The sequence below is a fragment of the Aphelocoma coerulescens genome, chromosome 2 (genome assembly GCF_041296385.1).
Source record: "Aphelocoma coerulescens isolate FSJ_1873_10779 chromosome 2, UR_Acoe_1.0, whole genome shotgun sequence".
In the NCBI taxonomy this organism is placed as follows: domain Eukaryota; kingdom Metazoa; phylum Chordata; class Aves; order Passeriformes; family Corvidae; genus Aphelocoma; species Aphelocoma coerulescens.
The window spans coordinates 120,750,049-120,766,876 of NC_091015.1; the positions used below are offsets into that span (position 1 = coordinate 120,750,049).

General features: G+C 42.5%; 1 protein-coding gene across 2 annotated transcripts in view; it reads left to right on the top strand.

Annotated features, from left to right (window-relative positions):
- The window catches only part of TAF4B (TATA-box binding protein associated factor 4b), a 74,002-nt gene that overhangs the window by 17,696 nt on the left and 39,478 nt on the right, over window positions 1-16,828 (top strand). For both annotated transcript variants that reach the window (XM_069004642.1, XM_069004643.1), the window contains exons 4-9: window positions 2,534-2,701; window positions 2,808-2,930; window positions 5,000-5,089; window positions 8,232-8,810; window positions 15,401-15,536; window positions 16,136-16,241. In XM_069004642.1, the coding sequence (XP_068860743.1) occupies window positions 2,534-2,701; window positions 2,808-2,930; window positions 5,000-5,089; window positions 8,232-8,810; window positions 15,401-15,536; window positions 16,136-16,241 (1,202 nt within the window). The remainder of the gene's footprint in view (window positions 1-2,533; window positions 2,702-2,807; window positions 2,931-4,999; window positions 5,090-8,231; window positions 8,811-15,400; window positions 15,537-16,135; window positions 16,242-16,828) is intronic.

The following is a 16,828-nucleotide window of genomic DNA, read 5'->3' on the forward strand; positions in this document are numbered from 1 at the left end:
GTTTTGTTTAGAGTGGTTTCCTTGAAGCCCCCCTGTTTTGCAGAGGATTGCAAAGCCCTCTGCACAAGCTCCTTGTACAATGAAGAGTAAATAGATGTAGTGTGGATACATCTTGCCATGCCATGGTTTGCTCCTCACCCTGGGGTGGGCAAAAGAAGAGTGCTGAAAAGGGAGTCAGTGCAAAAAGTTATGGATCCGTCTGGGGAAAGGAAGGCAGAGCCCTTGGGTCTGATTTCCTTGGCAGCAATTCATTCATCAGTCTTAAAAGAACTTGCTGATCTTGGTCTGGACAGTTTTCTGAGGTTACAGGAGAGGAGTGTTGGTGTGGAAGTATGCTGTCATCACAGAAAGTGGTGGATAGCGGAGAGGAAATGATCCTTGGTTGTGTGTCTTCTATCTTGCGTGACATACAACTCGGAACACTATCTGCAAAACTCTCTGGGTACTGACTGCAGGATTATTATCCTCATCAACAAAAATATTTCCCTTTTTTGACATTCCTGAATGTTTAAGCTCTGAGGTTAGACAAAATTACCAGCCAGTTCTTATTTTTTACCTGTTTTCCAGATGGGGTAACAAAGCTGCAAAGTGCCTAATTAGCATCATGCTGGGGCACTTTAATTTAGATGCAGAGCACTTCTTCTCTTGAAATGACTTCAAAATATGCAGGATTAATGCCATTTTTTTGTGGCGACTGTTTCTCTGTTGCTCAAAGTGAGAATGAGAATTGTCAGTAGTGAAAAAGGTTGACGGCAGATGACAGAAGTTAATTCCCAAATATTCATTTTCCTGGGAAAAGGGTCCAAAAGACTTCCTGTTGTTTCCTCCCTCAGCTGATAAAATGCAGTTCTAGTCTTGATGTGTAAGCATGCTGGAATTTGCAAGAGATCAGCTCCTGTTTTCGACTTTTAAAAGCCCAGGGCATTGCAACTTGGCAGATCTGCACTTCCGTCTTCCTCCTGCCCATCTGTTTGTGGGATTCTTGTGCCCAGTTTGCCTCCCTGTGGTCTTAGAGCTGTTGAGCCTCATCCTTGGAAGAGGCAGTGGTGGTGGCAAAGATCCTGCAGAGAGCTATTAAAGTGTTACCAACAGTGGGAGCCTAAGCTAGAAGTCTTTTTGGTAGCTGCCTGCTGCTTTCATGTCAAGCTGGCAGCAACTTGGGGAGGGGAGGACACCCATCCAGGAAAAAAAAATGTAAATATATGACAAAAATATTACAGTTTTGCTTTAGCTTTAAGTGTTTGTTCATTGATTTTCCCTATCCTGAAAGACTTAAAAGTCCTTTGATATGCTATGTGATGTCTGTCCCACTTTTGATTAGTGTTTGTTCCATCCATGGTAGGGCAAGGGAAGACTCTGGTCCTACTGTCTTACGATTAATGCAATTAGCAGGTATTAATTGTGCCTGTTGGACTAAACTGGGGTGCTTAAATCTGTTAAGAGTCAGTGAAAGGCATTACATTGTGCAGATCTGAACCTAGAATTTGGGGTACAAAACCAGACTTTCCCTTCCTCTTAAGAGGCTTAGAGGCAAGACGACACTGAAGTCAAGGTTTCGGATGTTAACCTGGAACTCTTGCTCTTCTGTAACCTGTGGGTTCCCTCTGGCTTTTCAGTTTTTAAGTTGAGAAATCAAAAGTAGTGTGGTTTTTTTGTATAGGCAGAGTCCTTAACTCGTATTCTGTTGTATCAGATGAGCTGTGTTGGTTTTTTGGGTATGGTTTGTTTGTTTGTTCTCTTTAAAATCTGAAGTAGAAATACTTCAGTTTAGTAGGTTTTAGATTTAGCCAGGTTTGCAAAGAAGGGAGGTATTTTTTCCTAAACCTTAATTACTCTCCTGTTGCTGGAGCTTATAGTGAGATTTTTAAAAAGAGGTCTCAAAATAACTGAATTTTGTAAGGGTTTCTGTCAGGGCAGAGGAGAAAGGGATCCAAATTGCTGCCCACAAGGAAAAGGCAGGAAGAACTTGTTACGTCCATTTGCTGAGCTGGCTGCTTCTGCTGGCACATGCATCCTTCCAAAGTGGACATGATGTCTTTTGCCTACTCTGTGTGTGATAGGAAAAGCAAGGGATGTTGCAATTGGGAGAGGAGCTTCAGGGCAAGCCTGGAAGATAAATAATCTCTTATGGTTCTGTTTGTCTTCAGAGTACTATCACCTGGCTTAGCATTGTCCATTAGTCTTGGACTGTAGGAGCCTGGCAAAGTTAATATATTGGTTTCTTCAAGACAATTTTACCTTTCTCTCTTCCTTCAAAGTTGCAGGCAGTGCTTTGGTCTGGATGTGCTGTTGTAATTTCTTCCCCCTGCCCTTGATTTATAAATAGAATTATGGCTGTGAGGGTGCTGTCACTTACTGTATTAAATAGAGCCTCTCAAAGCAAATGAATATAAGCTCTAAAAGCAATGAGAAAAGTAGTTTCTTTATGTTTTAAATAGTACTGTGGAGGGAGGTTGCTACCTTATGTGCTAGCAGAATCCAGTATGTTTGTCACGTTGTTCTTTGGTTAAAAAGTGTTAATTTTTCTCTTCAGCCAGCAGCTGCAACAGCTAGTGTTACTACAGTTACTGCTGTAAAGCCTTTGAGTACTGGAACACCTGTAAAACTTCCAGTTACAGGACCACCTGCACAAGCTATCTCCCAAAAGGCAGTCTCTGTGAAAGCAGAGGGCACAACAGTAGCACAGACCAGCGCTTCTACAGTAAGGAAAAAAAAAGTTTTTAATTAAAAATTAACATTCTGTATGTTCATCAGAGGTTGAAGAGACAGTGCAACATCTAACAGTCTTCTCTTTATTTCCACACTAGGAGATGCTAGAGAATGTGAAGAAATGCAAGAATTTTCTTGCTACACTAATAAAATTGGCATCTAGTGGACCTCAAGCCCCTGAAATGGGGCAGAATGTGAAGAATCTGGTGCAAAATCTATTGGTGAGACTTCTTTTTCAAAACAAAGTCTGCATCATTTGTGTATAGATTTTTGACATTTACTTTATCTTGGTTTTGTTCCTTGTCTTTTTTTTTTTTAACAGCTCAGGAGTTGGATTTGTGGCTGAGTACATCTGACCCTCATTAAATCTTACATTATAAATTGTATTTTAACTGAATCCCATGCTGTGTTGTTTCCTCCCTCACATTTCTGTTTCATTTTATGCACACAGGTAACTGATAGCAGGAGGAGCTGGTAGTGTTACCACAGCTTCTGGGTCTTTTTTTTCATGCTAGTGTAGTTTTAAGTCCTCAGTAGCAAAAATTTGATGTGGAGGTTGCAGTGCAGTGGTAAGTCCGTACTACTGCTTTACTCCAAGGCAGAACTGAGCAGTGGAACAAGCATGACATTATCAATAGCTTTAAACAGTAGGATGGGGAAAACTATGTGGTGGCTGCCAGCCTCTCTCTCTTTGCAGGTGGCTTCCGTATGGTGCTTTGTGCTGTATCCCAGCACAGCTGGGTTTTCCTGGTAACGATTTCTCCTGCCACTTCTTGTCATGGCATTTGACCGCTGCTGCTGTGTTGTTGATCCACTGTAGCAGAAGGCTGTGTGCTGGTGGAGGGGGGTGGCTTTGCTCGTGGTACCAAAGGACTTTTCAGTCTAGGAAGGTGTGATGTAGACAGGTGTAATTTCAGAGAGCAGATTGTTTCAGGATGCAGCCTTGCAAAAACTTGATTCGTTAGCCTCTGTCCCTGCTGGACTATACACCTTCCTTCTGTGGGAAAAATAGAGTTGTTCTTTCTTGTGCTTACAGTACTTTTTTTTTAAGAGCAATTGTTAAGAGACATTAATACATTGTTAACTGCACACTTGTTTGCTTTTTGTGGTAGTTTAAAAATCTTCCATCCAGTATGGCTATGATTTAAATGCAAAATAAAGTGATATTTTGTGTGTATGAGAGAAATGAGTAAATTGCAGCTGGGCAGTAAGATGATCCTTAAGGCAGCATTTCATGAAGTGGGTGTCAAGCACCCTGTATGCACTGAGCCATGGTGTGCCAAACCACTTGCATCTGTATCACTGAGACCTGGGTGACCCATATCTGCATCTCAGTGAGATCTAACAGGCAACAGATCAAATGGCTGAATGGGAGAGCTCATGTAAGCTCTGTTTGCAAATACACAGTCTTTAAAATCCCTGTTCTGGTTATGTAGTAACTTGGAGCAATTGCTCCAGAGGCGAGTGCGGGTGAGAGGAGTAATTTCTCAGCAGAAGCAGAGATTGGTGCTGCTTTTTGTGTGTCTGTACCTTCTTGGGAGGTCATGTTCCTGATGACTCTGAGAGGGTGAGAAAGGGCAGCAGAGTGTGGGGCTTAGCCCTGTTGTACAAGTGAGGGGTCTCTGAAGTTTGCTGCAGCTGTCTAACCCTCCCTAGCCCTTGAGTCAGGTGTTTGTGTTGTGGCAGGGTGGACAGCGTTAAGAAAGGAAACAGTACTCTCCAATTCAGAGGACTGTTACCGTGGGGGTATGCAGAAACGATGTTTTGATTGCTTTTGAAAGACTGTGTTAAGTGTTCTGTTTTATTACGCTGTGTAAGCATTAGTCTAGAATTGTCTTACAAAAACTGCTAAGTTATCATTAGTCTTCGATGCCTCTAAGTTTATTTTTATGCAGATAAACTACCTTTACTGAAAGAAGTACTAGTAGTTGATTTAAAATACATCTACATAACAGTGAGACACTCAAAAGGATCAGTACTGCTCATGAACTTTTTTTCTCTCCATTCACTTCAGTGACTGGGTGTGAGCACCTATCCCTGAGTGTGTTAACTGCTTGTAGCTAAAGAAAGCATAAACAACTTGGGTAATCCTGTATGAAAATTACAACATTATTCTATCCTAATTCCCTTTTTTTTTGCTTTTCTAAAGAAAGCAGGAAAAAAGCATTTGAGCACTGAAATTGAACAGTGTCATGATAATACAGACTTCCATGACTTTTTTATACATCTAGGAAAAAAAGTGTGGTAGATTCAGTTATAACTTACTATTGTAATTATATTTTCCTCTTAGGAAGCAAAAATTGAACCAGAAGAATTTACAAAAAAGCTGTACATAGAGCTAAAGTCGTCTCCGCAACCATACTTAGTTCCTTTTCTCAAGGTAAGTGTCTGATTATGGATATTTGGTATTTAAAGAGGGAAGGGAGGAGAACCAGAAAAGAAGAGAAAAGAATTGGGGCATTTGGATAGGTGTTTGTTCAGGTCAGTTGAAGGATGGTGCTTAACATATCTCTGTGTGACTGTTGTGCTTGGAAAGACAATTTTTAAGGGGAAAGAGAATTCTTGAGGAGTAGTTAATGCTGTATTCTTAATACTGTAGAGTAATTGCCCTCTGGGTGTTAGTGGAGACTAGTGTTTTGGAAGCTGTGCATCTATCTACAGTAGAGCAGCTATTTTAAGATGACCTCTTACTTTTTCATCAAAATTGTAGCTATTCTAACACAGAAGCTACAACAGTGGCAATGCACAGCTTATGCCATGTTAAAGGTCAAAGAATCTACATAAAGCTATTCATCTTCTGCTGGTTTATGTTTAGCTGGAGGCAGGAAAAATCTCTACCCCTTTCTCCAGAAAGGGTGTGACAAGACTGCTGCAGCTTCGGAAAAGAATCCCAGGAACTCTACTTCCATTCAAGCAAATAACCCTATAAAGGAAAAATGCTTCCTTGAGACTTTCCATCATATGGTACAATGGTGTTAACAAGATAAAAATTAACTGTACAGCAAGGATTAAATCCCAGTGAAAACATGGAAACCACATTAAATCTACTAAATTGCAATGTACACCATACTCTTAGGCTTGTTAGATCTGTACATTCATTATAGGCATGATGGAGAATAAAGGAAGAACAGTTAAGTGGTAAAGCTGGGACAGAGTTTTTCTGGAGTTTGCCCTTTTCCTTGGTGTTTGACAGGCCATATAACAATGCATGTGATAATGTTGATATTGCTCTAGATGGCTGGTGTTAATCTGCTCAAATGTGGGATAAAAATTTTTATTACAGTGGCAACTTTTAAATGCTTTTCTAGCAAGTTTGCCATGGGTCTGAAAGACTACAGTCATCTCTGCAGGACCTTAAGATGAGATGGGAGATTCAGATTTGATATTAGAAAAAAATTTCACTGTTAGGGTGGTTGGGCATTGGAAGAGGTTGCCCAGGGAGGTGGTGCTGTCACCATCCCTGGAGGTGTTTAAGAGGATCTGGTGCTGGGTGATGACGTTCAGTGGTTTAGGGGTTACAGTGGTTGTGCTGGGCTGATGGTTGGACTTGATTGTCTTAAAGGTATAAGGTCTCTTCCAACCTTGATGATTCTATGATTCATTAAATTTTCCAATTGGTCATTTATTACCTGTTTGATTTCCTGGAGGCTTCTTAAATGCCCATGCAAAAGCCAGAGAAATAAACAGCTCTCAGAATGGGTTTTCTGCCTGCAGTGTGGTTCTGGCTGCAGAAGGACCAGGCTGTGAGTGCAGGGTCAGTGTGACTGGCACTCAGAAGTGCTCAGCTGTTATAAGAAGCCATCCAACAATGTGAAGAGCTGCTACACTTGATGCAGGGAACTCAAGGCAATTCTGCAGGGGTTAGGTTGGGTTCATCAGCGTGGGTCAGACCCTCACCTGTCGCAGCAGAGCCCTTGCGTGTTTCTTCTGCAGCACATTGCCAGGTACAGGTATCATCCTGGCTTCTCTGTTTTGGGCAGTGTCCATACCACATAACCCTTGGCATGATGCTCTCTCCCTGTTGCATGCTACATTAACAAAGATACACTGTGACTTCAGAAGTGTTGTTCAGACATGGAAAGTTAGCTGACTTTGCAGTGTTGCCAATCCTTTAGAGCATCTTGCACCCAGATTGCCTTTTCCTGAAACACTGTAAGGATGTGTGGTTGATACACACAATTAGGTTGATCTGTAACTCTGAGCAGCTGTGACAGGACTGAGTGCCAAATGGAGGATGACTTCAGGAGCACTTCTCTAAGGTGCTGAGTGGATCGGTGCTGGCCTTGTTTGTGGGGTAAATGTTTGCAGCTTGAGTCTGGAAAGAAATGTGATACGGCTTTTTGCCAATCCACTTCTAGCTAGTGAAGTGGAATTTTAAGGAGGACTCTCTGGAGTCGTCTCTTATCTTTGAGCTGCAGGTTTTTGATGAAGTTGTGCATGTGTTTTTGTTTTGTCTGTGCCAAGAGGTGGAAAAGTACAGTGGCTTTGGCTGTTAAGCCTGCTTGATTTTCAAGTCTGCTGGATGCTTTTGGTACATGAGTTGCATCAGGAGCTAAGCAGCCTTTTAAAAGAAAAAGAAGTGAATGTTAAAAAACAGATGGGCTGCAAAAGGTCCGGTTGTGCAAACAATATGATTATTTGGTACACTAGCATGTGAGACACGCTCCTTCTGCGTGAAGTCCAAAGCAGCAGCACTGTGTTAGGAGCTCTTACAAACTTTAGCAACTGTTGAGGGGGGAGACAAAAATAAAAGGGTTTTTCAAGAATATACAGGTAGCTGCAGAACTGATTTCCCCTGGTTCAGAGCCATAGCAGATTATACACAGTCAGGAAGAAAAATCTGTAGAGAGCTTGAAGATTATTCTGTCCATTAACCTTCTCAAACACAGCTGTAGTAAAAATGAGATGTTGCCAGATTCCTTTACTTTTGTTCTCCTGTTGCCGAGAAGTAGCTGGCTGAAGTTGAGTTGCTGCAGCTCTACAGACATTATTAAAGTGGTATCCCCCCCTAGTGTAGAAACAGCTGTATTGGTATAAAAGTGTTCATGTCTTCAGAGCTTGTTTCTGACTTTATTGGATGATTCGTAGTTCCCTGTCACATGGGCTCCATGAAATAAACACAGCTGTTCCAATATAGCAGGGTATTTTTGGCAAAACAAAATTCTTTGAGGTAATAAAGCAGTTAAAATCATCTTACTCAGAAACATAAATTCCAAATTGAAAAATCCAAAGAGAAGAACAAAGTTATATGTGAGTTTCCCCATAGATGGGATTCGCTATGTGTAGTGTAGCTGTGGTGATGGTTGACCTTTGCTCAGCTGGTGTTGGTGTTTCTTGTCATCTTCACTGAACAGGTTTGTCATCAATTTAAGGGTGCCTGAAATTTAGCAAAACTTGTTTGCCGTTTATTGTCTCATGAAAAATTTAATTGGAAAATGAGGAAGAGGATTCAGTTACAAAGTATTATTATTATGGAAAACAATGCTGATACTGCATCCAGTGTTTTCTCATTTTCCTTTTAGAAAAGTGTGCTTGCCTTACGGCAACTAATGCCTAATCCTCAGAGCTTTATCCAGCAGTGTATGGAGCAACCAGCTCCAACTCAAGAAGTGATTTCAACTTGTACCTCTGCAGTACCAGCTCCTTCGACAGGAGTGGCAACCTCGGCTGTAGCAACAACTGCTCTTCCAGCTGTAAAACCCATGCCTGCCTCTGCAGCAGTCACAGCCCCTCTGGTTATCACCCCACTCCTTGCCACCACGTCGACAGCAGCTTCTGTGCAGCCTGTGAAGGCTGTTCCTTCCTCTGCAGTGGTGACAGCATCTCTTGGGCCCGCAGCTTCCGTCCTCACCACAACCATGGCACCGTCCAGGCTGACTGCTGTCCAGCCTGGCAAGCCAGTCTTCACCTCTGCAGTGCCAGCGCCCTCTCTCCAGTCTGCAAAGCAAGTGCTGGTCTCTACTGCGGCATCTTCAGCAACAGCCCCTCTCCGGCCTCTGAAACCAGTCATTGGAACGCCACTCGGTGTTAAAATCTCGCAGCCCAGCTCCATCGTTGCACAGCCAGTGGGTGCTCAGCAGGTGGTTAAAGTGAAACAACTGGTAAGATGGATTCTCTGCTTCCCTGTAACTAACCAGGCTCCTTTTCTTTGACTCTTGCCATTTAGTAAAGAGGATACCAATCTGGACCTCTGCTTTTTTGCCTTTTTTTTTTTGTTTGTTCTGTTTGCTTGTTTTTTCTTTTAGTACATGAAGCTAGTCTGTCTTGAGTTCATCCATTATGTTTCTCATAGCTTAGAAGTACTGAGCTGTTGCTGGAAAGGTGAATCTAAACCCAAGCTGGCACCTTGGTCTCTTGCAAGGTATGTCAACCACCATTTCACCAGACTGAACATCCATCTTGAGACACAAGGAGATATGAGGTCTAACCCTCACTATGCACACAGCCAGGCTAGGTTGGCACCTGGAAGAAAAGAAAAGGTAGGAAATGCTACTGTCAGAAAGAGAAACTGCTGATGGGATACTACATTAATTGCTCTTCAGTGCCCTGTTAGGGCTGTGCCTCAGCCAGCCATCAGGGCTGCCAGTCTTTCTCCCCAGTAGTTCCTGCCCTGGGTACTTGGCAGGCACAGGTGGCTCGATGATGTTCAGTGATGTGTTACCTGAAATGTACAAACTACCTCAAGGAGCTTTTCCAAGCAGAGTTCTGACCTCCGCATTTACTCTAAGACATGTTAATTACAAAGTTGTTCAAAAGTGAGTTTTTTCTATCAGGCCTCATTAGCTAACAAATTCCAGGAGGAATAACTGTCTTATTAAAACAATACCCCCAAAAGCAATGTGTTAAAATTTTTTATTCTTGGCACAGGTTAACTTCTTGCTAATGTTAATGTTAAATACCAAGAAACTGTGGATCACAGGTATACCTGAAAGAGCAACTTTGTGAAATAAATTAGGTTTGGCTTATAGGTGTTTAAGATACTGAGTAGCTTGGTGTCTCACTGATCTACCTGTAAGTAATGCTCTCAAGTATTTTGAGAGAATAGTGTCCTTTTGGCAGATAAAGAACTCAATTCTTGCAAAGGTATTCATTGTAAAGATTATTTTTCTTTAAAAAGTGGGAAAAACATTAGACTTCCTGTGAAGCTAGATTTACTTCCCACAGATAAAGTAGGACATCTGCTATGGATATTGTGTATACTTGATTTAACAGTGTTCAGACCCCTAAAATGTTTTGGTTTTTTAGTTTCCTTCTCTTCAAAGGGCATAAGGGAGATGTAATATAAGAATCCTGCATTCTAAATAAAGAGTTTATGCTATGGTAGCATAAGCTACCATAAGCATGAGCTTTTCACCTTTCCAGACTTGCTTAAAAAGAACAAAACACTCAACTGTATAGGGTGGATGGGGAGCCCTTTTTCTGAGTGGATTTGGCTAAAAAAAAAAAAAAAAAAAAGGCAAAATACCCTCAACCCCAAAACTCCAAATGGGAGTTATCAAGCATATGCACTGACAGTCTTGGCTAGTAGTAGCTAAAGCCAAATTGGAAAAGGAGTTGGTACTCACATTGTCTTTGAGGACTAAGTTTTAAATTCCAGCCAGAAGAAAAGAATTTCTTAGGTAGTACATAGGCAGGAGAGCAGTTTGTTGGCTACACAGCAAGTCTTGTAATCCAGGGGAAAGGTTGACCATCTGTACAAATAGGCAAGGAAGCTTAGCTCTACGCAGGGGAGTCAAAACACTTCCTGAATTTGATACTGGTGAACTCAAGAAAGGGATTCTGCCTCTACACTGCTGCAGTGTGGCAGTCTGCTGCAATTGCTTTTCTTTGCTGTGCCTTACATATATTGAATTGCATACAAAACATGTTTTTATCCTCATTTGGGTAGATCTCAGGCACAGTGATTAAAATACTTGCTCTTCTCAGATACAGTTGAAGGACTGAGCTGACTGCTTCACAGGTTAGCCATATCAGGAGCTTGGTGTTTGTTCAGACAACTTATTAGCACAAAGGACAAGTTAGTAGAAGTGGCTGTATCTCCTAGGGCTTCCCTGATGCCTTTCCTTGAAAGGGCAGAGGGTCTATTTTCTCCCATAAGAAAACAAATCTGGACCTGTCCTCCCTAAACAGAAGGGTCCTACTGCCAGCTGAAAAAGGAAGCACATTGCCAGCTGTGCAAATCTGTCCACACAATGCTGCCAGCAATTTTTTTCCCTTTCCAGCCCACAGGGATGTCTGATGCCATACACTCCCTCTGCATGCCCCTTTCTAATTTTGGCCTCTCGTGCTTGGGAGAATTTAAAGCGAACTTTCATGTGCCAGCTCCACTGTAATGTTGGTGGTGCTCAAGAATGCAGCACTGCTATATTCTAATATCAAATTTGTGACTGGAGTGATGCAACATGAAACTTTTAATTTCTGTAGCATGATTATCAAAACTCTGTGTGGACATTGAGGGACCTGCTCTTCACAGGTGCTGTTGGGATTGATTGTGTTCCTGTGCTGTGAGAGTTGCACATTTTGAAGGATTTTCTCCTGTGACTTTCTTAATATCACCTCATTTAAGGGTGTTGACTTACAAAAGAAGTTTCATCTTGGAAATAGTTTGTCTTGCTCTAGTATTGCTCTGTCTCTTGTTAAAGCACAATAAATGAAAATTTACATTACCAGCTGCTGGCATCTAGCTGTGAGAAAGCTGCTGTGAGAGTACAGCTTTACGTCAAGCATAACGAGCAAGAGGCTTATGGTGTAGTCCCCACACTTACCAGTGGCACTCTCTGGAGATTATTTACAATTGAATCGAGGAGTGAAGTGTTTATGCTCTTGCAACTGTTTGTTCTTAGTGAGTTGTTAGTGTCAAGTCCCCTCAGAGCCGAGCTTTTGTGAACAGTCTCCTCCATTGCTTTTTTTGTCCTGGATATTGCTTTTGCATTCAATTCGTGAGGCTTCCTTCATGAAGCAATACTGCTTGTGTGATGATACCTCAGCATCCCTCTGCTGATCTCCAGACTTCGTTTTATGAGTCTAAAACCAGGTTCAAGTGAGGCTAATCAGTCTCTCTCAGGCAGCCATCTCTCTGTTGTCAGCTGAATGCAGCTGCATTTTTTTTACTTAAGAATGTTGGTGATTTTATTCTGATGTATGTATCAACCTGCCTAACAGGGCACAAGGGAATAGTCCCTTTTCTTTATTACTTCTTGCTGCTAACCTGAAGAAAAGGGGCAATAACTCCTTCTCGCAGATATTACCAATTTTTGTGATGCTTCATTCTGGCATTGGATCCTTGTTGAAATTTTCAGCATTGTTGTTCTCTCCCATTGCAACTCCCAAGGACTTCCAACTTTTGTTAGTCTAGAGCTAGAACGGCAAACAGAAAATGGGCTGTACTGCCAACACATCCTTTCTGTTTCTTGGCAATGTAGCCTCCTGGGTTCCTTGACTTACATCCCAGTCTCCACTTAGACCACTGTTGTAACATTTTCTTATTAAAAAAAATGCCCTAGGGTCTATCACCGTGTCCCACAGCCATAGGGAGGAGGAGAGAAGATCCAGCAGGCAGGACTTGTGCAGCGAGATTGATTTATTTAATTATTTTACAAACTCTTTTATAGACTTTTTTCTTCATAGTCTAATTGGATAAGGATCAGCCACCCTTTGGGGTGATTGGCTAAAATCCTAAAACATCCATTGTCAAAATATTTTTCTGCTATACCATAAACAAGACTTCTCAAGGTTGCAGGTGTTTGGTTGTTTACAGAGCTCTGCTACCTCTTCTGTGAGAGAGAAAAGTCTCTCACGGACTTAGAAAATAGCAAGAAAATCCTTTCTAGCAGCATTTTTGTATCCACATTTTCTATCTCTGTTCTTTTGTCTGCTGTACCTCAGCCTGGAATGCTTGTTTCCTCTGTGCTGTTCCAGTGTTTTGCGTGCTGAAGATGAAGCGTCATTCTTCCTGGTGATAAGCAGGACCGCTAGGTGTGTGTCAGTGCTCGTGGAGCCTGTGAGCACTGTGTCCAAATTTGTTGGCTCCTTGTTAATTATATAAACGCACAAAGGACGCTGTTAATGTTGTTGGCAACTTGCAGCTTTGGAAGCCGGATCTTTCTGAGAGATCAAACCGAGCTTTGGGAAAAACGCATGGGAGTAAACGTTAGCATCTGTTGTACTCCACGAGGAAGTGCTGCATTTGTGAGCCTCATCTCTGTCTGCAGTCTGTCCCTGTACTCCTGGAGTTCTTTCCTCCTCTGGATCTTAATGTTTCTCCTCAAGAACTATGTCAGGTTTTCAGATACCACTTTCACATCAGTTATTCTATGTTACTACTGCCCTAGTGCTACCAATATGGAGACGGTTGAGGGAGTATCTTGACTCTTTGATACACAAAGTACCTCTTTTTGTGTGTGTTGGGGTTTTAGGAGTTCTCCTTTTATTTTCTATTTCTCTTTAAGAATTTTCCTCATACGTGTTGGCAGGGGGACAAATTACTGGGTGGTTAAGAAAAACAAAAAACCTGGCCACAGAGTGAAGGGTCCAACTGGCTACTCTCTTTCACCTGGGGTTTTCTGGTGCAGGGTAGGGGATGCCAAGAGATTTGGACTGGGAAAAAGGGGTTGGGTACAGCCCCTGGCTGGCTGGTTTTCTCTGGGCGTTCGGGGAGAGAGGGGCTGCCATCATTGTGGGGGGAGTTCATCAGCGCTGCTTTCGGCTGCCTTCCTTCTACCGTGAGTGGAGCCTGCTCACTGGAGCGGCTGTTACACCGGGACCCTAACACCCCACCTCACTAAAAGAGGGACCTTTTCACCAGCTGCTTGGGTGCCTCAGGGAGAAACCCCGGGATTCCCAAGCCCACCTTTTCCTGCCCTGCTGGGAGCCGGCCTGCGGCCGCTCTGCCCCTACCATTGCTTGGAGCCTTCACTACTCTGTAGCCCCGCACACCCTGCCTGCCCAGACCTCCGGGGGTTCCTGCTGCAGCTCTGGAGTTCCATACATCTCATCTGCCACCCGGGATTTGTGCTTGTCCCTGCCATTCCAGCCTGTTGTTCCTGAGGGTCCGGCCGGACACCGGGATCGGCTGCCAGGGGTTTGTGAAGCTTTTTTGTCCCATCCCTTCCCGGGATCCCAGGGCACCGGTGCCGCGTGCTCCCCGAGCTCGCTCCGGAGCGCCCCCTGCAGCCGCGGGGGAACCATCGCACCTGCCCTGCTCACCGGGAGCCGCCAGCGCCCCTGCCGGCTGCGAGCGGAACTGCACCCGAGGGGAAAGGGCCCGACAGCCGAGAAGGCTGGGACTGGGTTTGGGATTGTTTGCTGTTACTGCCAGAGTTATTGCTGTTTGTTTGACTGGTTATACACATATAGATATATAATAGTAAAGAACTGTAACTCATATTTCCCACATCTTTGCCTAAAAGCCTTTGATTTCAAAATTAAAATAACTCAGAGGGAAGGGGGGTTGCATCTGCCATTCCAAGGGAGGCTCCTGCCTTCCTTGGCAGATAACTGTCTTTCAAACCAAGACAGTGTGTCATGCTTATGTTGATGATATTTATTAATAAAGGAGAAGTTAGATGACAGAAGGAGAGAGCCTAATTTCTGAAGTATTGTAAATGTCAGTTCTTTAATTACACTTGTGCAGTCTTGCTGTACAAGCACTCTTTAGACTTTCTGAAGTAAGAATAAAAGAAGTAGAGGAGAAAAATGGCTTCTTGGCCCTGACATTTTCTTCATGTTAGTTTTTTGCTACTAAAAAAGTAGGATTCAATCTGAAGATATTGATCATTTTATGCTTTGGTAAAGTATCATCTTTCTACACCCTGTAATCAAGAACTTTTTTAAAGATGTGTTCAAGCTGAAGCACACATTCTGCTAGCTAGGAGGCTTAGAAGTGAGGTTTTTAGGGATGCTGCAATTTTATTATTTTCTTGCATTTTAATAGCTGCCCCTGAAGAGGAAGGATTAGTATTTATGGGCTGTGCCTGTAGGTCTGTGTTGTGATGACATCCTGCTGTCTGGTTTTGTTTCTTTGAAGAGCCTCTTTAAACAAAACTGTGAACTGCCTTCCTTTTTACCCTTCAGCTGTGTACCGATGTCTTTGTGTAAAGGCTCTACTCGCGATAGGTGTTGCTATTTAGTACTTCATGTTCCTGGTAACTGATGTGTTCAGTGTACTTTAGCTTAACACTTTGAAACTCAGCGTCTCAATTTACAATTGATGTTGCAGTTCCAAAAACACATCAGTAATTTTGTAGTGTGTACTCTTTAATTCTTAGCAGAAAGAGTATTTCGTGCAAGACTTTAGTTGTTTTGGTGTTCTTCCTTTTTAACTAGGTGTTTGTGATCCCTACCCTTTTGAAGTTACTGGTAGGCAGACTCACTGTTTAATAGTTAGTCTGCTGAACAACACTTGATGTAGAGGAAGGTCTCTCAGTGCAGTGGGTTGTGTGATAATTAGTGAAACTTGTCTAATAGAGTTATCAATATAGAGTAGGGGTGAAGGGTCTGTTAGAGCTCACTGAATGAGCTTAGCGCTCACCACCACTTGTTAAGATTTCTTGGCATGAAGTTGAAAAAAAAAAAGTAAATGGACAAGTGTACCTGCCCAGTGGCACTTCTGGCTCAATGGAAACATTGATACTGTTTACTTCTCTGCATTTTTAGCTTTTCTCACTCTTGATACTGGATATTCCACTTCCAGGTAGTCCAGCAACCATCAGGAACCATTGTAAAGCAAGTATCCACGCTCCCACAGCCGTCAGTGCTCACCCTACAGACATCTGCTGAGAAAAAGATGCTGCTGAATACACTTGTTCAAACCAACCAGTTTCCTGCAGGTAAAGTGGAGCCTCTTTCATGGAGAAGGGGGAGGACTGCTGGCATAGAAGTAGGTGCAGGCTGTTGGTACATAGTGGGAATGCAAGAAGGTGGCTCTCTGTCGGGAGCAACCAGCTCTGTACGTTAAGTTGAACGTCTCTACTGCTTGGAGCTCTGATGAGAAAATCTGTGTCACATCGACTTCTGGCACTTGCTAAGAGCATGTCAATCAAACATTTGTACTTGTTAAAATACTATGGCTGAGCTCCTTGCAGTGAACTTCCTCTAAACTGATGCTTTTGAGAGTTTTTTCATGAGACCTTGCTTTTTCCTTCAGCAGGTTCAGGTTGATGCACTATAAGAGTTTGTCTCAGCCAGCCAGTTTTCAGTGAGCCATGTCCCTGGTCAGCACAGAGGGGAGGGTGTTTGCTGAGAGTATATGAGGCTTTGGGCCACACAGAACATGTAGAATGTAAGATTCTAGAGTGTCTGGTTTTCAGATGGACCTAATTAGTTGTTGCTGTGAGTCTGCAGTAGCCTTACCTAGAAGAATGAACTGACTAAACAGTTGTCTTAGCATTTTGCTTTCTACTACAGCATGTTCTTTGTTTTGTTTTAGGTTCCATTCTGAAACAAATTACACTGCCAAGAAATAAAATTCTGTCGCTTCAAGCATCGCCTGTTCAGAAAGTGAAAATGAAAGAGAATGGAGCAACATCCTTCAGGTAGAAATGAGCAATATCAGAAGTTAAGTATAGGAAGGAACAAAAGGAAGAGACAAGTATAGAGGTGGGAATAGAGCCCAAATAAAAGCAACTTTCTTCAGAAGCTTTTTTCTGATACATGTTTTTCACATTATAATACTCATTGGCAAGGGATAACCTTAAAACTTCTACCTCATAGCAGATGTTAATTATTCTTAGTGTAAGAAAACTGTCTTGGTAAGGTTAGATTTTGTGTCAGTTTTTCACTCATAGTGGAGACATATTGATCTCCATCCTATGAATACAATTACTAATCTAATTATCTTGTATTGAAATCTCTCAGTAGGATTAAAGCAGATAGGACCTCTGCTTTTTGCACATGGTCTGATATCATTGAACTGTTACTTGGACTTGCTTGTAGTCTGTCTAAAGCTCTGTGCTGCATTTCAGAATCTTTTATTAGCTTCTTTACAGGCTCATTTCTGTGTGTATGGGGGAAAGTCCTCAACTACATCTCTAATAATGATTTCTGGCATATTCTCTAGGCCTTTAGATTGGCAAGAGTGCTTAAAGCTTTTGGTTCTGGGAACTGATAAACTTTTCAAAAG